General features: G+C 41.9%; 1 protein-coding gene across 1 annotated transcript in view; it reads left to right on the top strand.

Annotated features, from left to right (window-relative positions):
- fgf11a (fibroblast growth factor 11a) overlaps positions 1-16,474 on the top strand; it is a 78,673-nt gene that overhangs the window by 49,573 nt on the left and 12,626 nt on the right. Inside the window, exon 3 of the mRNA XM_030087963.1 lies at positions 3,619-3,722. Within this exon, the coding sequence (XP_029943823.1) occupies positions 3,619-3,722 (104 nt within the window). The remainder of the gene's footprint in view (positions 1-3,618; positions 3,723-16,474) is intronic.

Raw genomic sequence — 16,474 nt, 5'->3', positions numbered from 1 at the left:
ATGCCTCTTAACACAATAACATTTCACATCACATTGTGCAGCACTGACCATTTATTCCAGCTCTGGCAGGATCTGGCATCCATCCTCCAACAGTACCTACTCAGTTTATCATATCGAGAAAATTCAAAAATAACCAGAAAGCATAAATGACCCTTTGTGGTCTCTCTTTGGGCTTTGATAGTCTAAACTCCAAAGATACAACCACTAATATGTGGTGCCTCAATCTTGTCAAATACACACAGTAATTGTAATTTCAAGTCATCTTGAAGAAAAGTGTCAGAAGCAGTTACTCGGTTTTGGCCAATTCTGCAGTTACAAAATCAAAATAAATGTGAATGTAGCTATGTGAGGTGTGATAGAAAGACATGCAGGAGGGAGCCAGTGTGTGTGTGTGTGTGTGTGTGTGTGTGTGTGTGTGTGTGTGTGTGTGTGTGTGTGTGTGTGTGTGTGTGTGTGTGTGTGTGTGTGTGTGTTCTGCGCTCTATTTGTCATCCGTACCGCGCTCTTCAGTGACACCTTGTTCATTTGCGAAACCGACTGTTTGAGATGCAGCGATCGATCGAGCAAATAGAAGCAAGGCCCTTAAGATAGGAGGAGGGGTGGGGGTGGCGGGGGGGGGGGGGGGGGGGGGGGGGGGGGGGTTGTGGCTGAGGGTGAGATGTATACGCTGTTTCCATTACTAACATCATGCATCAGTGGCTACATGAACAGTATTCACCTTTGTCTCCAAACGACTGGTAAAGCAGCTGAACTGTGGGAGTTCCTGCCGCTCGCCGCCGACACGTCCTCGTTAGAGCCGAGGCTCGTTGGTTTAAACTGAAAAAAAAAAGTCAATGTCGCAACTTCAATAATTCTGTGCATTTTGGAAATCATTCATCAAAAACAGCGCTGACAAGGTGTTTCGTGCCTTCGTTTTTCTTGTAAGTCATTGCCGACATCGACTTTCTGACACTGTCTCATAATTTAATTGAGGGCCACTTTTTGAGCGTCCATTTTCTTACACATCGTACCAATTTCAGCTCATTTCCAGGTTTACTTTCATTATTTTGCTTAAACTGAAGAGCCTGGGTCGTAACCTTTTCTACATTTGAATCTTCTCTTCTTTCATCCAGTTTGTTAGGCTTAAATTTGTCATTGATAAAAGAAAACTGTTACTTTGAACAAACATTAAACAGGCCGTCCTTCTGTTTCGTGGATTATGTTCTCGACTGAATCGAGTTCCAGTAATCTGATTGCATTGAAATGGTGCTGTTTTGTGAAAATAGCACAAGCAGATAGCGTCAAACTGTTGATTCATCCTCACGCTGCGTCTCCTTTTGACTGTCCCTGTCTCTGTTGACTCTTTTCAGCATTAAAGAGGAATGACACTCATTTGAGATCAAGAATGTGCCAGGAGACGTTCACGGGAGAGTGATGTTTGAAGGTCTGCAGACATGGAAGACACAGTCGTGGCATTTGCACAATCCAAGCCAAACAAGTCTGCACCCAGTTAAAAAAAAAAGTTGCACTTCGACTGAATGCAAAATTTCCACATGTTCCTTTAAAAAGGACGACATAAGTCTGTGCGTTCCTGCATGACTCTTTATTATTATCCGTTCTTGTTGCTCAGTGTAATCTCAATGTAATATCCGAAGCCGCTGACGTCGAAGACCTGTAAAGTATGACTCACATATTCACTCTCACTTGGAAATGAACCTGGAGAAAGACGGGCACCGCGAACATATTTTAATTAAGTTGACTGCAGGATGAGATTTTAGCTGTGACAATAACCGAGGGTATTATCTCTGGAGAGTCTACACTCTATATATAATTTATCCATCATATCTTTTATTACACGGTGTCTACATATATTCTACAGATCTAAACAAACATTGCCAACTGTGGCTTTGGTGCCGTGATACAATGACAAAGCATGAATATTTTATAGTTTTCGAGTGTTTTGTGTTCTCAGCCGATTCTGTTTTGGTTGTCGTCGCGTCTGATCGCGTTCAGCTGCTTCTGGGATGTTCGTCATCCGAGTGGCGTTTGGTCCTGACGCTGTGACAGCGGAGCAGCTGGCAGCCAGAGGCGCTTTATGTCAATATTATTCAACTTGCCATGTCACATCATCACGGCAGCCTCATGATATCCGAACAGGATAAAAACAAAACAAAAACATAAACGTGTTCACACAGTAAAGCATGTGCCGGCTTGGCACATAAATTATAGATCAGATAAAGTGGCTCTGTAGCGACAAAATATTGAAAGTGACCACATTGTTTGTTATGTACACACCGCTTTGAATTAGAGGCACAGATTGTGAACCTGTCAGTGTGCAGAGCTTTATATTGAGTCAACTAAAGTATTTATGGGCCTGATTTATTCGTATCTTGAATAAAGCAAAGTGATTCAGACGCTCAGTTCTTGTGCATTTTGTGGGTTACATAGAAAAACACCATTGGTGCTTCTGTGTTCATTCACTTCACTGTGGAATAATTCACCTCAACAGTCCAACTTTCAGCAAGTAAAAAAGAAATCCAGGAAATATTCCTTAATGAATGTTAAAATGTGATGCACCCTATACATAATATCTTAAAATAAAGTTTGTAAAACACAAATCCTTGCAGCAGCACTCTGATGAAACCCATTAAATAACACACAGTAAAGACGCCTTTGTGTTTATGTGCTATTGTGTGCTTGTTCCAGAAAATGTGTGTATCCAGTTAATATATTTTTCATCTCTCTCCCCACCAGAGTCATTTACAGACTTTATTGTATTTTTTTGTGTTGTACTAATTCTTAAGTCGTGAAATCCTTTCTGAATCTGGTCTGTTGCCGATCTTTGTGTCATTATTTCCCCATGCAAATGTTGTTTTTTCCTTTCAAATTCAAATTTAATCGCTTTAGTCCTACTATCTGATAACTTCCTCCACAGATCCATGGTGTGACAGTTTGTGCTTCTTTGGGTTGCATCCAGTCACTCCGTAGAAAACCCCAGGATTAACACACATGCTGTTTTCCCAGTATGACTGTTATTTGAAAGAAAAACTTGATTTATTTGCGTGAGCATTCAATTTCGCCTTTTCCCTCTGATCCAGTAAACAGTGCTGCTCCGCTGGCCAGGTTGACGTTAGTTTGTATGGAGAGCTATGCACATAAGAAATCCGAGGATCCACTGGAGGGGATTCACCCAAACTACATTACAGAGTGTTGTTTACCGCGCCGGGACAGAGGGAATTAATTCAGAGCGGGCTCAAAGGATGTCGCCGTCTAACGTACTGTATTTTTTGACTATCCCTGCTCAGCGAGTCTCTCTCTCTCTCCGTTTTTCCTCCTCCAGCAGGGTTTTCTCCATCCTGTCACTCTCAGTTTTGTTTGACCTCTGCTGTACCAGCAACCAGACTTTATTCCCCCCTAAATCTCCCTCCTCTAATCCCTCCCTCAATTCTCTTTTTCACACACTTTCCTATTGGCGCCTCTGACAGATAAACTGTACAACAGGGAGGATGAAATAAGGAGACAGCTGGGAAGCGATTGTCTTTTTATGCTGTGAGAAAACGCTGTTTAAGAGAAAGAATGATTGCTCTAACATGCCTCCCCCGGCTCCCCCCCCTGACCCTCCTCTGTGTTTTTTTGCAGTGCAGTTCAACTTGATTCCTGTGGGGCTCAGGATCGTGGCCATCCAGAGCACCAAGACGGGGCTCTACGTTGCCATGAACAGCGAGGGCTACCTCTACACTTCGGTATGGTCAGAAACGCACTTTTCAGCGATCACTGTCGCCTTTAAAAGTTAAAGAGAACAAAGTGGGCTTCTTCATTTATTATTTATTCTTCTATTAGAGGTGAAATCTGAACTGTAGCAGACCACACATTGTTTGGGCAGAAAGAAATACTCCCAGAAATTCCAAATCAATCCACTTGAAAGTGTGTTATTTGCGAAATTAACTTCTCCACTGAGCTTTTATGCACATTAACATTGCAGCATTTTACTCCCACAAGTTGGTGAATTCATTATGAGATGTTTGAAATGCTTTTCAGGCCTTTCTTTGTTTGAACTTTATTGCAATTTAACAAATACCATAAAATATAGATAGAAATTCCACTTTCTAGTTACCTATTTAAGAAGTAATACAGCTACACGTCAAGTTACTGAATGTACAAACTAACCAGCCACTGATGGAAGCGATGTTTTCATGAGAAAGATGCACATTTTCTGTAGGAGTGGAGTGTTTTTGTGACACGTTAGCGGAGCTGTCAGTCTTGTGTGATTCACTCATTAAGTTCAGCTGAGGTTTCATCGGTTTCTCAGAGGACTATTCATGATAATCTGAATGTTCACAGTTCTGGAACAAAAAAATATTCAAACAGGGTGAAGAAGCAGTAGAGAAAAACAACAGACAGTTTGGGTACAGGTGCAGGCTAACACCTATTGTTTTACTGTGTGGATGCAGGCTTCAATTTTGCACCAAATACTCAAAAACTATGGAGCAAGTTAGCATCCCATGAGTTCAACAAAACAGAGATCGCTCACTCTACATGAAATAGCAACAACGCTCCTATTTGCTGGGCAATGAGAGAAAATGTAATAATATTCATCATTATTCACCTTTTTTACTACAAAACTTGTATGAAAAACAAACAGATACAGACTTCTGTACTGAGTAACATCCTGTAGATCGGAACAATCAGGATTGTATCACACAAAAAGTGCATCTCTTTGTGCAAGGAAAGCTTTTGCTGAGCAAATTATCAGAGTAATTCACATCAAAGAAAGAAGAGAGAAGTGCTGACCTGGTATGACCCAGTTATTATTGTGCTGCAGAAATGCAGCCATCTTTCATCTCCGAAACAAAACTGAAGAGGCTGCATATATATGTGTTGTTCTCCTGGAGATATTACTTTGAAGAGTGCTGTCTTATGATACATGCATGTGTTCTCCGATGGATCATTCCTGTGGCTATCATATCATATCAGCTCCAGTTATGCACTTTTAAGTGTCCTGTGATCCGTCGTGCATCACACGAGTCACGCCTGTCATCCGAGACCCGCGACACAGTCTTTCCGCTCTAACCTTGTTCCCTTGTAGTCACTCAGAGACAAGCTGAGGTGGTGACATCTGAAACTTTGTATACATCTGCGCATCAAACGGCTTCCCTCGCCGGAGGCCGCTGCAGCTTTTGTGAAACGGCTCGCGCACCGAGAGTCGTTTCTCATTGATGTACAGATCGGAGCAGGCAGCCGAGCCGAGCCGAGCCGAGCCGCAGATTTGAAAGGTAGATGGAAGAACAGATGATCAGAGTGCACCTCTTTCAGGAAGCAGAGAAAAGCACTTTTTCCTGCCGTTCCCTCCCTCCCTGCCGCCGCCTCCTCTCTTGGCACACATGCAAAGAGTGCGAGGTGTTGTTTGAAGTGCATTACTGTGTTCACTTCAAGGTTTATCCAATACGGTGCCGATCGAGGGGCACAGGACTGTCAGATGCAGCACGATGGGGCCTGGTATGAACACACACACACACACACACACACACACAGATCCCCCTCCTGTGTCGCCAAGTGTGCAGTGTGAACACTGTTGAGTCCACAACATCTGTGCTATAATTGACAGTATTAACAGAATAAAGATTTAGTTTTAAAAATGAGATTATTTTTGTGCATCTAATAATTTGCACTTTCTCGCCACGAGCTCATCTCCATATTGAATTATTCTGAGCAAACGCTTCAGTGGAATTTATCTTGCTCTAATATTTTGATCAGATGGTTGATATTAGAGTTGGCTGGGCCCCAGAAGATGGTATGCTTTTCAAGTGGGCCGTGGCACTCCAGAGTTTGTGAACAGCTGTCACAGAAGTCTAGTTTTACCTGCTAACACAGCCGCAATCCATATTTTAGTCTGACTCTCACAACACCCAAAAAACTATACTTCATCCCTAATGAGACCCAGAAAATGGTCCTTGCATGACTTTTTTAGGGCTCGGAAACCCCACTAGACAGTGAAAAACCTTGTGCACACACCTACACACGCAGAGGTTGTACTTACCCGGGCGTTCTCCTGACAAAAGAAAAGGTGACCCATTTTTCACTCAGGGAAATAACCACAGGGAAAGAGAGAGTGGGGGCAAAAGGGAAGCGTTTGAGAAAATCCCTCTGAGATGAGAAGAGACAGAGGACAAAGACGAGCAGGAGGGATTTTATCTCCCATCCTTCTCACCTCAAGCTAACTGCTCTGCCATTGTTCTGCGCTAATGTGAGCGCCACAGCAAGAAAAGAGGGAAAAGATGATGGAGGCAGAAATAGAGGAAGGCATGTTTCGGGCTGGTCGCCCCCGGGGTTCCTGGGAGAGGCAATGCGGAGCCTTTAACATCCTGTTATGCAATCGTTAGCATGTGCGGGAAACAAGGCCACTGCGTCAGCCCCCGAAGGGTGAGGGAGGAATCCAGGAAGCGGTCTCTGAAGTAACCTTGAACACGAGCGCGGAAAAAATAAATATGCCATTTTAGATTTCTTTTTGCCTCGTGCAGCGGAAAGCACACAGTAGGATGTGGGAAAGGGGGAAATACCCTGTTGTTTCATTTCAGATGTGTGTGTTCTTGAAAGATTCAGGAGTCACCGGGTTGAGCTGATGGCTCTTAGTGGGTTTAATGCAAGGAGGCAAGAGGAAGATGTTTAAAAAAAAAAAAAAAAGTACTTTATAAACCATGTAATGAGACTCTTTCTCTCAGTCATTCTGCACAGAACTGATGCAGCTCAGTTCTTCAGTCTGTCCTCAGCACGTCTGCCTGTCACGTGCAGTCGAGAGCCTCTGTCGAGCCTCGCTCCTCCTGGAGCCACTCCCTTTTAAAACCCCGGCCAGCGACCAGAGAGCGGGAGAGGCGATCACTGATCATGACTTACAGGTGTTCCCTCTTACCTCTCCTGCGACTTCCCTGAGGTCCGCTTCGCAATCTCTCCTCTACAGCTGAGCTGAAACCACGCCCCACCACCACAAACCGATTGAGAAAAGGAATCAAAATCCGTGATGTGCACACTGCAAAAACTCCGTCATGAACTACAGTTTACAATACATCGTTTTTACAGGATAAAGAAAACAGATAGTATGTGTATGGTTGCACGTTAGAGGAGCGGTGATGTATTGACAGAAGGACTGAGTTAGCTCAGGAGTCATGAGGAAGCTCATCTGGTAATCAGGAGTTTACTGAAATAGTAACAGAGCTGCTCTGAACTTTAAGCAACAGCTATAATCATGTGATTGCTAACAGCAATTCCCTGAAGTGTTACAGGAAATAGTCACTTTATCATGTGTTATCCACACCACCGCTTCCAATGCTTCAGTACACCACTGACATTATTTAAAGTTGATATTTTTTGTGCGTATTGATCAAATGAAATCCATATTTTGCTCTCAAATATGTATTTATAGTGTTAAAACAATTGCTGCATTTGCTTATTATCCTTCAATAAGAGCTAAAATTACAGGAAATTACTGCAAAAAAAAAAAAATGGACTGTTAACATTGCTTTTGGTGTGTGAATGTAAATTGGGCTGTTTTATTAGAGCTACAAACAGTAAGTGCTATCAATTTACTATTTTTTTATATTCAAAGATAGAATTAATATTTCCTCAAATAAAATGTGACAGGTTTATGTTTCATCCATCCTTTTTTCTATATCTGTTCCTATTCAAGTTAAGGTTGCTGTAGTTTGCATCAGTCTGGTAAAATCTAAATAAAAACTTTCATTTTCAACATGCTCTGATTTGTGTTATATCATAACTGGAATTTGGTTCATAGTAGATAGGACTTGATTTTCTTTTCAAAGATTAATTGTGATCGACATCTGTACATTAAAAACACACACATTGCATTGGAGTTTAATGAGAGCTTTCTCCTGTGCAATAACAAAGTGTACCCGAGGCGGAGAGATGTTTCCTTCTTCACCTTTTTCTAGGAATAACAAATGCTCGCATCGGCTGCGGCAGTGTTCCAGTGGCTACTCAGCATTAATCTTTCATGGGCCTCTGTGGCAGACGTGTTGCCCTCTGCGAACCGCACACACACCAGAAGATAATTACAACACTTATTTAAAGGATCTGAAAATGAAGCGCCTCCTCCCAGCTGTGCATTTGCCAGTAATGGCTGGGAGGAAAGAGAAAAGCAGTTTTTCTGCCTCGGCCGTCCTCGTCTCTGTCATTTATCTTTATTTATCAGCTGCATTGTTCTCATTTGTTGTAATTTTCCTCTTTATTTTCTGTTTGGACTATTCTTTTCATGAATCTGTGCTCCTCTTGTCTCTCAAGGACCAGTAAAATTTAACCAGATCACCTAATCTAATAACCAGTGACACTTTTAAATACTGTAAATATCTGTCTTGACCTCATCTTATCTTCCAGACGAATTAAATATGCACGAGCAGTTTTTGTTGCTTAATCTATATGAGGCAATAAGAAAGGAGCCAATGAATTTGGATTCATGAAAGAAAAAGGAAGGGAGAAAATTATAGGATGACAGAGTCCCATAAGCAATTTTTGGTCAAGGTCGATGATGCCCATGGAGGAAATTTCTTTCCCTCCCTGCTCCACAGGGCAGACCGAGGGTCAGAGAGAGCTGCACAGCTATAGATTTGTTTTCTTGCACAGTAGGACGGTGTGGTTTTTATAAGGGTTTGCATGTAAAAATTCGCTTTTAAAGCCGAGTTTGTCATGGTGGCTTCATGAAGCCTTCATTAAAGGAATAATAAATGCTCATTTGCATATCCCTTAGGTTCAGCTGTGCTTGCTTCATCCCTCTCCCGTGCTAGCACTCAGTGTGATGGTGTTCTCTTGGGGGATGCGTGACGTTTTCAAATTGATTGATGGTGTCAGCACTGCTCTGATTGATTGCCAGATCTCTGGGGGCAAGCGCTCAAACTTTTTCCAACCCCATGCAGCGAAGCGACTAAAGGCTGACATTAAAGTTCCATTCATTTTGTTCTCGCTGTGCATCTGTTTTTGTTGGGTTTGCCATTTGAAAGAGCGATAAGTCAACAAGTATTGACAAAAAAAATGGAGACTGAGACAGTATCTCTGATAACTAGGATAAAATCCATCACAAAATTAGTATGATGTGAAGTTTCACAGTTGTTCTCACAGTACCTGATGTGGATTAAGGCGAATTCACGCCAGCGTTTCTCGTGCAAATACACATGATGAATAAATAATAGCATGTCACACAACCAGTCCCTCCAGCTCCTCTCTACCTTCATTTAACTAGAACTGCTCCAACAAACAGGCGCATTTACACACTGGCCACGAAAGCAGCTCTACGGTAGAAAAATAAACAGCACCGACTTCACCGAAGGAGAAATTTGTCTATCTCCAGCGTCTATTTACCTGCTTCAGAGAGAAAATAGACAGCCTTAGGAGATATTTAAAGACACCCAAGCAACTCTTCCTGGGCTCTTTTTAGCAGTCAGGAGAAAGCAGGAAGGAAATGTTATATGTTACCTAGAAGTAATCCGCTGTAAGGAGAAATAACACACTTGTTCTGGCTTAAACTGTTGACTGGGGAGTTTTTTTTTTCTGCACAAGACAAACAAGGAGAGTGGGAGTGACAGGCTAAATGATGGAGAAAATGTCCTTTTGTCCTTATGTGAGCTCCTGGTATCGGGAGGATGAAACAAGATGATAATAGAGGTGAGGCGGAGGATAGAGGAGTGAGTCACTGCAAGGCATTGCTTTTTCTCGATTTACATAAAAATACAAAGGAAAGAAGCTGAGTCAAAATGAGACGCTTTATGTTCAAAGGTGCAGTGCGTATTTCTGCTCTTGGCTGTATTGAATCTCTGGACATCAGAGCTTGAGTTTTCAGCTGAGTGCCAGTCAAACTTCTCATCTCAGAATTCTCTGCTACATTGACTGAATGCAGAATGCACCGCACCATCTTGTGGTACACGCTGGTATTGCAGGACGTTGGATTGGCTAGCTAGTTAACTTAGTAACTTTAGGAGTTTTTTTCAATATTCAAATACCTATAGTTTTCAACAGAATTATTAGAAACATGGGAATGTAAAATCATGATGCATTAATATTCATATGCTAATAAATAGGAAATATGAGTGTGGACATAATGTACTTGTTTGTAAAGCCTCTGTCTTTAATCATTTTTAATAGTTTGGAAAAAGAAAAATTGCTTTCCTGTTTTTCATTCCCTTTTAAAACTAAGTGGAAAAACTATTTCTCGACATTCCCGTACATGCCAGTTTTCTGGAGCGTAAACGTGCAACACCCACATAAATTTGCATTCAAGGACGCCGCTCCTCAGGCTCCTTGAGAATAAGAGGGCCGGCGGGGCAATTTGATTGACCGGACAGGCTGGATCTTAGCATCAGTAATAACAAACAGGGCCGATTGTTGTCACTGTCCTGAGAGGAAGGATAACAGAGAGATGGAGGGAGCAGGCTGGTGGGAAGAGAGAGGGAGAAGGATGGGCTGACAGGCCCAGGCTCGGAGCGAACATAACGTCTCCTCTGGGAGCCACAGCCGCTGCTATGCTCATCTTTCTTCCCCCTGCTCCTCCTGTCTTCCCCCCTCCCGTTGCCCCGTCTCACTTGTACAGCTTTTACTTGCCTGTCAGTCTGTCTCACTCCTCGTCTGGTCATTTGTGTCTGTCGGCGTCTCTTGCGGTTTGTCGTTCTCCTCTCCTCGGCCATCTCCACTGTCCTTCTCCTCCGTCAAGTTTGGCCACCCCTCTGAACCCCCTGTATTCAGAACAGATCTCTGTTTTGATGTGTCCCTTATCTGCAGGCCTTGTCCTCGCTCTATCCTCCACCGCTCTGTGCTCCTTTTCCCCTCTGTCCCTTTGTCCTCTGCCTCCTCCTCCCAAAACCTTCCAGTCCCATTGTCAACTCTCCTCCTCCTCTTTTACTTTTACTTTTCTTGATATGATAATTTTTTTTTACTTTTTTAAGCTATTATTATGAAAATGTAGGGGAAAATGGAAGAGAAAATACCTGTCTGTCTCAAATTCAAAGTCTGCATTTCATATTAAAATATATATCCAGACTTTCTTATACAGTTCTTCCATACAAGCCTCCTTTGTCAAACTCCAGGCCTGATGTACTGAGATCCTGTATAATGTGTATTAAACTGCAAATTCATGCAAATACATTAAAGCTATGACTTTCAGCCGGCAAGCATTTTTCAGGTGATCCACTACGGATAACACTGTGAGTGTGATCACATGAAAATAGGAAAATTCAGATCAGGACTTCGTGTGTATTAAGAATTGTTGATGAGGGAATGATCAGCTGGAGACTATTGATCCTTGTTCATATGTTCATCTGAAAGCGATTAGATGGAACAATTAAAAGTACAAAATTAATACGGCACCACAGAGTTGGACGTGTTGGTTGAGGAAACTGTCAAACATACGAGAAACGTTGGACAAAATTGCAAAACTTAAGTAATGCAATAATGAAAATATCTTGGAATGAAAGTCATAAATAAAAGTCGTGGGGAGCCAGTTGAGGAAATGCTGCAAAAAACACACAATATTTTGCACCATCTGGTATATACGGACAATATTTCATCCTTAGTAAGGCAAACATGTTATCTGTCAGTCATGCACAGTCCCCTCTGTGTACGGTTCATAAATAACACGTCCACATGTTCGACCTTTGGTAGACGAGACCCTGAAAGTGGTGGGTCGGCTGTCAGTCACAGGACTAATGCAGAGAGCAACTCACACTCTCAGCAGGTGTGTCTTTAAATTCCAAGAGGATCCACTCAGACACAGGGAGAACATGCAAACTTTACACAGATATGCGCTTGAGGCCAGCTGAAGTGTAGTTTTCCCACTGCACCAAAGTCAGTAACTTTATGAGGTGATACATGAGCAGAAACTTTTCCTGGAGCCAGATGGACTGTGTGTATCCATCTGTCTTCACACATACCCGACAATTCACATCCCTTATTCATCACTCTCTTGTCACTTTCACCTCTGCAGCACCTCGTCTCATCCGGTCACAATACATCTTTTCATCTCCCCTCCACATTTCTGACACATCAAAAGCCACGAAATCTGAAGAAGCACTGAAGGACCCCGCATCTGTTTCTTCAACGCGGCAAATCGAGAGAGAGATCTTTTGTGAAAGGTATCGATATGAATGCAGCCGTCCGTGCAGTGGTCGACGTTCCTCCTGCAAAATTGGAGCGTGTGGGAGTAGCTCAGCAGAGGTTAATGGCGAGGGGAAACTCCTTGTCACTGGTCCATTGTGTGAGGCGACTGGGACCCGCTTACCTGTGGGCACCTCCTGAAAATTGCTTTTTTTGCGATAAAAATAGTTCTCAGCCGTGGACCTGGCCCACTTTATTAGCTGTGCGCGCGGGAAAAGCCTCCCGGGTAGGGAGATGGCAGCGAGGAGGGAGCGAGCAGTGAGAGTGGAGGAGGGGTGGGTGGGGATTGAGATGTAGTCAAAGGCACACGCAGCAAAACACACACACACACACACACACACACACACACACGCAGACAGACTTCCTCTGGCAACTCTCTACACACATGTGCAGCCAGGTATAAACAATCTGACAGAGGAAGGCAGACATAATTGGGCCGGACTCCGATACCCGCGACCGGCTCCGGCCAAACTCAGCCTCGCAAACAGGGCAAAGTTAGGCGGAGTAAAACTTTCCTCCGGTGACATTGTGGATCTGCACCGAGGATAGACGAACATATCTCCACTTCTGGCCCAAAACTGAGCTTTGTAAGACTTTACAGCCTGACTCTTTTCCTCATATACGACTTCAGAGGGGACACAGACACGCCGCTCATAGCCTCCTCTAAGCTGTCCCTCAGGGACGGTTGTCTGGACGGTCCGAGGCTCCCGGAACGAGAGGGAATGCTGGGTACGGAGCTGAGGGGAGGGCAGGGAGGCATGTGGAGGAAATGCAGAATGAGCAGCAAAGGCAAACGATAAGCAAGGATGTAGGACATCAGAGATCAGAGGTAGGATAAACTGCCGCAGCTACAGTCTGTCCACACCTAATGCAATCCACTGCTGCAGGGGAGATGTGTTTTTGTAGGTCAGCCCAAAAGTTAGCATACTGCTTCCTTTAAATGAAGGGAGAACAAAATAAATTAGATTTGACCATCAGCTTTTTGATCATTGCTGAAACAAAATTGATTTTATTTTTTTTTTTATATTTTAATTATCATTTCGTAAAAATTAAAGTTATTACTGCATGTGCAAATTTTTGTATTTGTTAATTATTTAATGCTCTACACTATATTCAGAATATGTGTGTGTCCTGAGTCTGGGCCAAGCCTTTCTGTATGAAGTTTGCATGTTCTCCCTGTGCGTGGGTTTTCTCTGGATTGTTCTCGCTTCATGTTTCCTTCCGCAGTAATAAACATGTCAGGCGAACTGGTGACACAATACTGTGTCACCAGTGATTAGCTGGACTCAAGCATCCTGTACTGGATGAAGTGGTACAGAGGTCGACTCGACAGACATTCAAACCTGTGAAGTACGCAAAATTGATGTGATGTCACTTTTGTTCTTAAACTGACAATCCTGACTCACATTTATACCCAAATTATCTGCAGCTTATGTGATATTCTTTCATCATTTATATTATAGTTCGCAAGAACTACAGTGTGTTTTGTACCAACACCGAACATTGAGCAAACATGACCGACTACAAAGATAATCCTACACAGAGGGGCTTTACTCAAAGTGTTGATTCACTGCTCATGCCGTTCACTGTATTTTGTAGACACAAGTTAACACCTGCAGCAATCCTAAGATATGAGAAGCAGAGAAGCAGAGCTTCAAAACAGCTGAGATGAACAACCAACATCGAGACAGTTAATTTAGTTCAGTCAATTTAAATCTGATACTGTCGATCACACCCACTGTGTAAACAAGCTAATGCTGATGCTGCCTTCAGCTTGATGTAGTTCATGTTGCTGTCAGGAGGACTAATGAGGGCCTCCTCCTCCGCTGAGCAGAGGTTTGTTGAAATACAGTGGCAAAACACGGTTAACTGTGACTGAAACATCATAGTTGATTCAAAGTCTGCCCTGTTCTCACTCAGTCTATAAACACACAGGTGAGCTGGATGTCTGGGTCCATTTTATTGGGTAATTTATAGGACAGCAAACACAACTGGGTAGAAAAGGTTCAAGTACACAAGCTTTTTACTGTAAATTAATTCCTATGAGTGGACTTTTCTTTATAAATTTCATGCTGTGCCGTTTTGCTGCCACGTCTCACAGAAGCAGTTAATTGGGATGGATGGTCCTCGGTGATATGGAGAGTTACCACATCCATCATTGGGCTTTGTTCCATAACAGCAAGCAGGCTCCTTTCTCTGTAGAGACCGGCTGAGAGGAAGAGTGAGTGGGAGAGAGCATGTGTGGATGGAGGCCTCTAAGAGATATTTAGTTCACTCAGTTTTCCTGTGGCGCTGGTGTGAAGAGTAGGTCACAGGACGGATTCAGGGACAGGGGAATGTTCTGATTCTCAACTTGTGAAAAAGTCCGAAAGTACTTCCCAGTGCAGCTTAGTTAATCTAAGTTTCAGTAATGATCTATTAATCATGCACCATGTAATTAGTCTGTATCACAGTTTTACTAACCCCTTCTATGCTAAAGACTATTTTTTAAAGGTGAAATACTTAAGATTTTAGTACCATACATGTGCATTTGGGGGCAGTGTTGGGTCACTGTAAAGTCAAAGACATCCTTTCACTGTTATAATTGCTATTAAAACAGGTCAAAATGGTGAATGAGTTTTTTTCTAGGCTCAGATGATGCTGGAGTGTCCTAACACGTCTCCTTATGGTATAAAGTGATACTAAAACACCTTCAGCATAATACATGTAAAGTAATTTTAGCTGTATTTTTGCTCCTGTATGCTCATCAGAGGTGTTTCAATTTAAAAATGCTGGAAATCACTTCTTCAGAAAGTGACTGTTACTGAAACATTGACTGTAACCAGTTCGAAAAGCTTCATTGCTCAATTTCAGCACCTTGGACAGCGCCACTTTCAATTTTCCATTGAGGCCTGATTATGGCACTAGTGAATTGCTTTTACTTTCAATGAAATCCTATCGCAATATTTTGATGTGTTTCTCGCTTTTACTGGCCAGTAGATGCATTTTATGGTCCATTACTGCCACCATTCTTCTTCATTCATCCTGTTATAGATTTGCTACTACTGCGATACACTGAATGTTGTGTCATTGTTGTATTTCAGTAGATATAAAGGTGTCAGCAGACAATACAAAATAAAATGAAGTTGGATTGTACTGATTGAGTGCTCTTGAGGCTTTACAGCAGCGTTACTGTCCACAAAACACAAGTCTGAAGAGGCCATAATCTATATTTTCTGTATATAACTCTGTCGGGAAGTGAGAATATGAAAACAATGTCACATTATGAACAGGCTGTTTGTCTTGAAAACTGCCAGTTGTTGGATTTGTCAGCTGAAGGAGGTCCCTCACCAGTTTTTCCCCACTGATTTACTGATTCATTTATTCTGTTTCGGTCAGTTGCTCTCAGACAACAACCTGTCTGTTTTGTTTTCCCTTTTCATGCTGCGATAACTGTAAAATGGTTTTGATGTTCTTTGAAGAAAATTCAAAAGTGCTAAGTCAACAAGTTTGAAAGTTTCCCAGTCCCTCGATCATGAATACAAGATTTTTCAATCCAGTCTTAGTTGTAACTATAGTGTCTACATGTGCTTCTCACCAGGATAATAAGCTTGTCTGTAAATGTATTAAAGAACAACAATCATCTAATTAGAATCACTGTAACAACCAATAATGTCCATTCGTCATACATCCAATAAAATGGTGAAATATTTAAAATAATAAAGATTTTAAATATTAATAATCAACTTTGATTGATTGAGAGAAAGTTTTGTAGAGTATTTATCCCTTTATCAGTGAATGAATATGATGACTAATACATCCATTATGTCTATTAATATGTGGGCCTCACAAAACCTCCAAAAATAAGCTGTGTAGCCCTGGAAAAGTTATAATGAATATAATATGATTACATTATTGGCTGATTATTACATTTGTTTAATGTATTGCAATCATGCAATAAATGATAACATTATTTGAAAAAATACAATGACAAAAATGGATTAAATATGTTATTCAATGGCAAAGTCCAACATTATTACATTATTGGCAGTTGGATGTTATTGGCCAGTATTGCATTATCGCCGTTTAGTAAAAACACAGAGTAAATGTAAGGCAAAAGAAGCAAAAAATAAAGTTATAATGCAAGATCATGACCACACGCGGTGGTGCAGTTGCATGGCGGATATGGAAACAGCATTTTGAAAGTGAACTCTTAACTATGAATCAGCCAATGATAACATCTGATATTGTAAAATACAAAAAAGAAGAAAAAAAACCCAATACAGCTAGTTTAATATTCAATCTATTGGGTATTCAGTATCACCAGACAGAACTTCCTGGGCCAAACAGTAATTATGCCAAAGTTAGT

This window comes from Salarias fasciatus, chromosome 3 (genome assembly GCF_902148845.1).
Source record: "Salarias fasciatus chromosome 3, fSalaFa1.1, whole genome shotgun sequence".
In the NCBI taxonomy this organism is placed as follows: domain Eukaryota; kingdom Metazoa; phylum Chordata; class Actinopteri; order Blenniiformes; family Blenniidae; genus Salarias; species Salarias fasciatus.
Note: the sequence above shows the minus strand (reverse complement) of the source record. Positions and strands in the feature narration are given on the sequence as shown.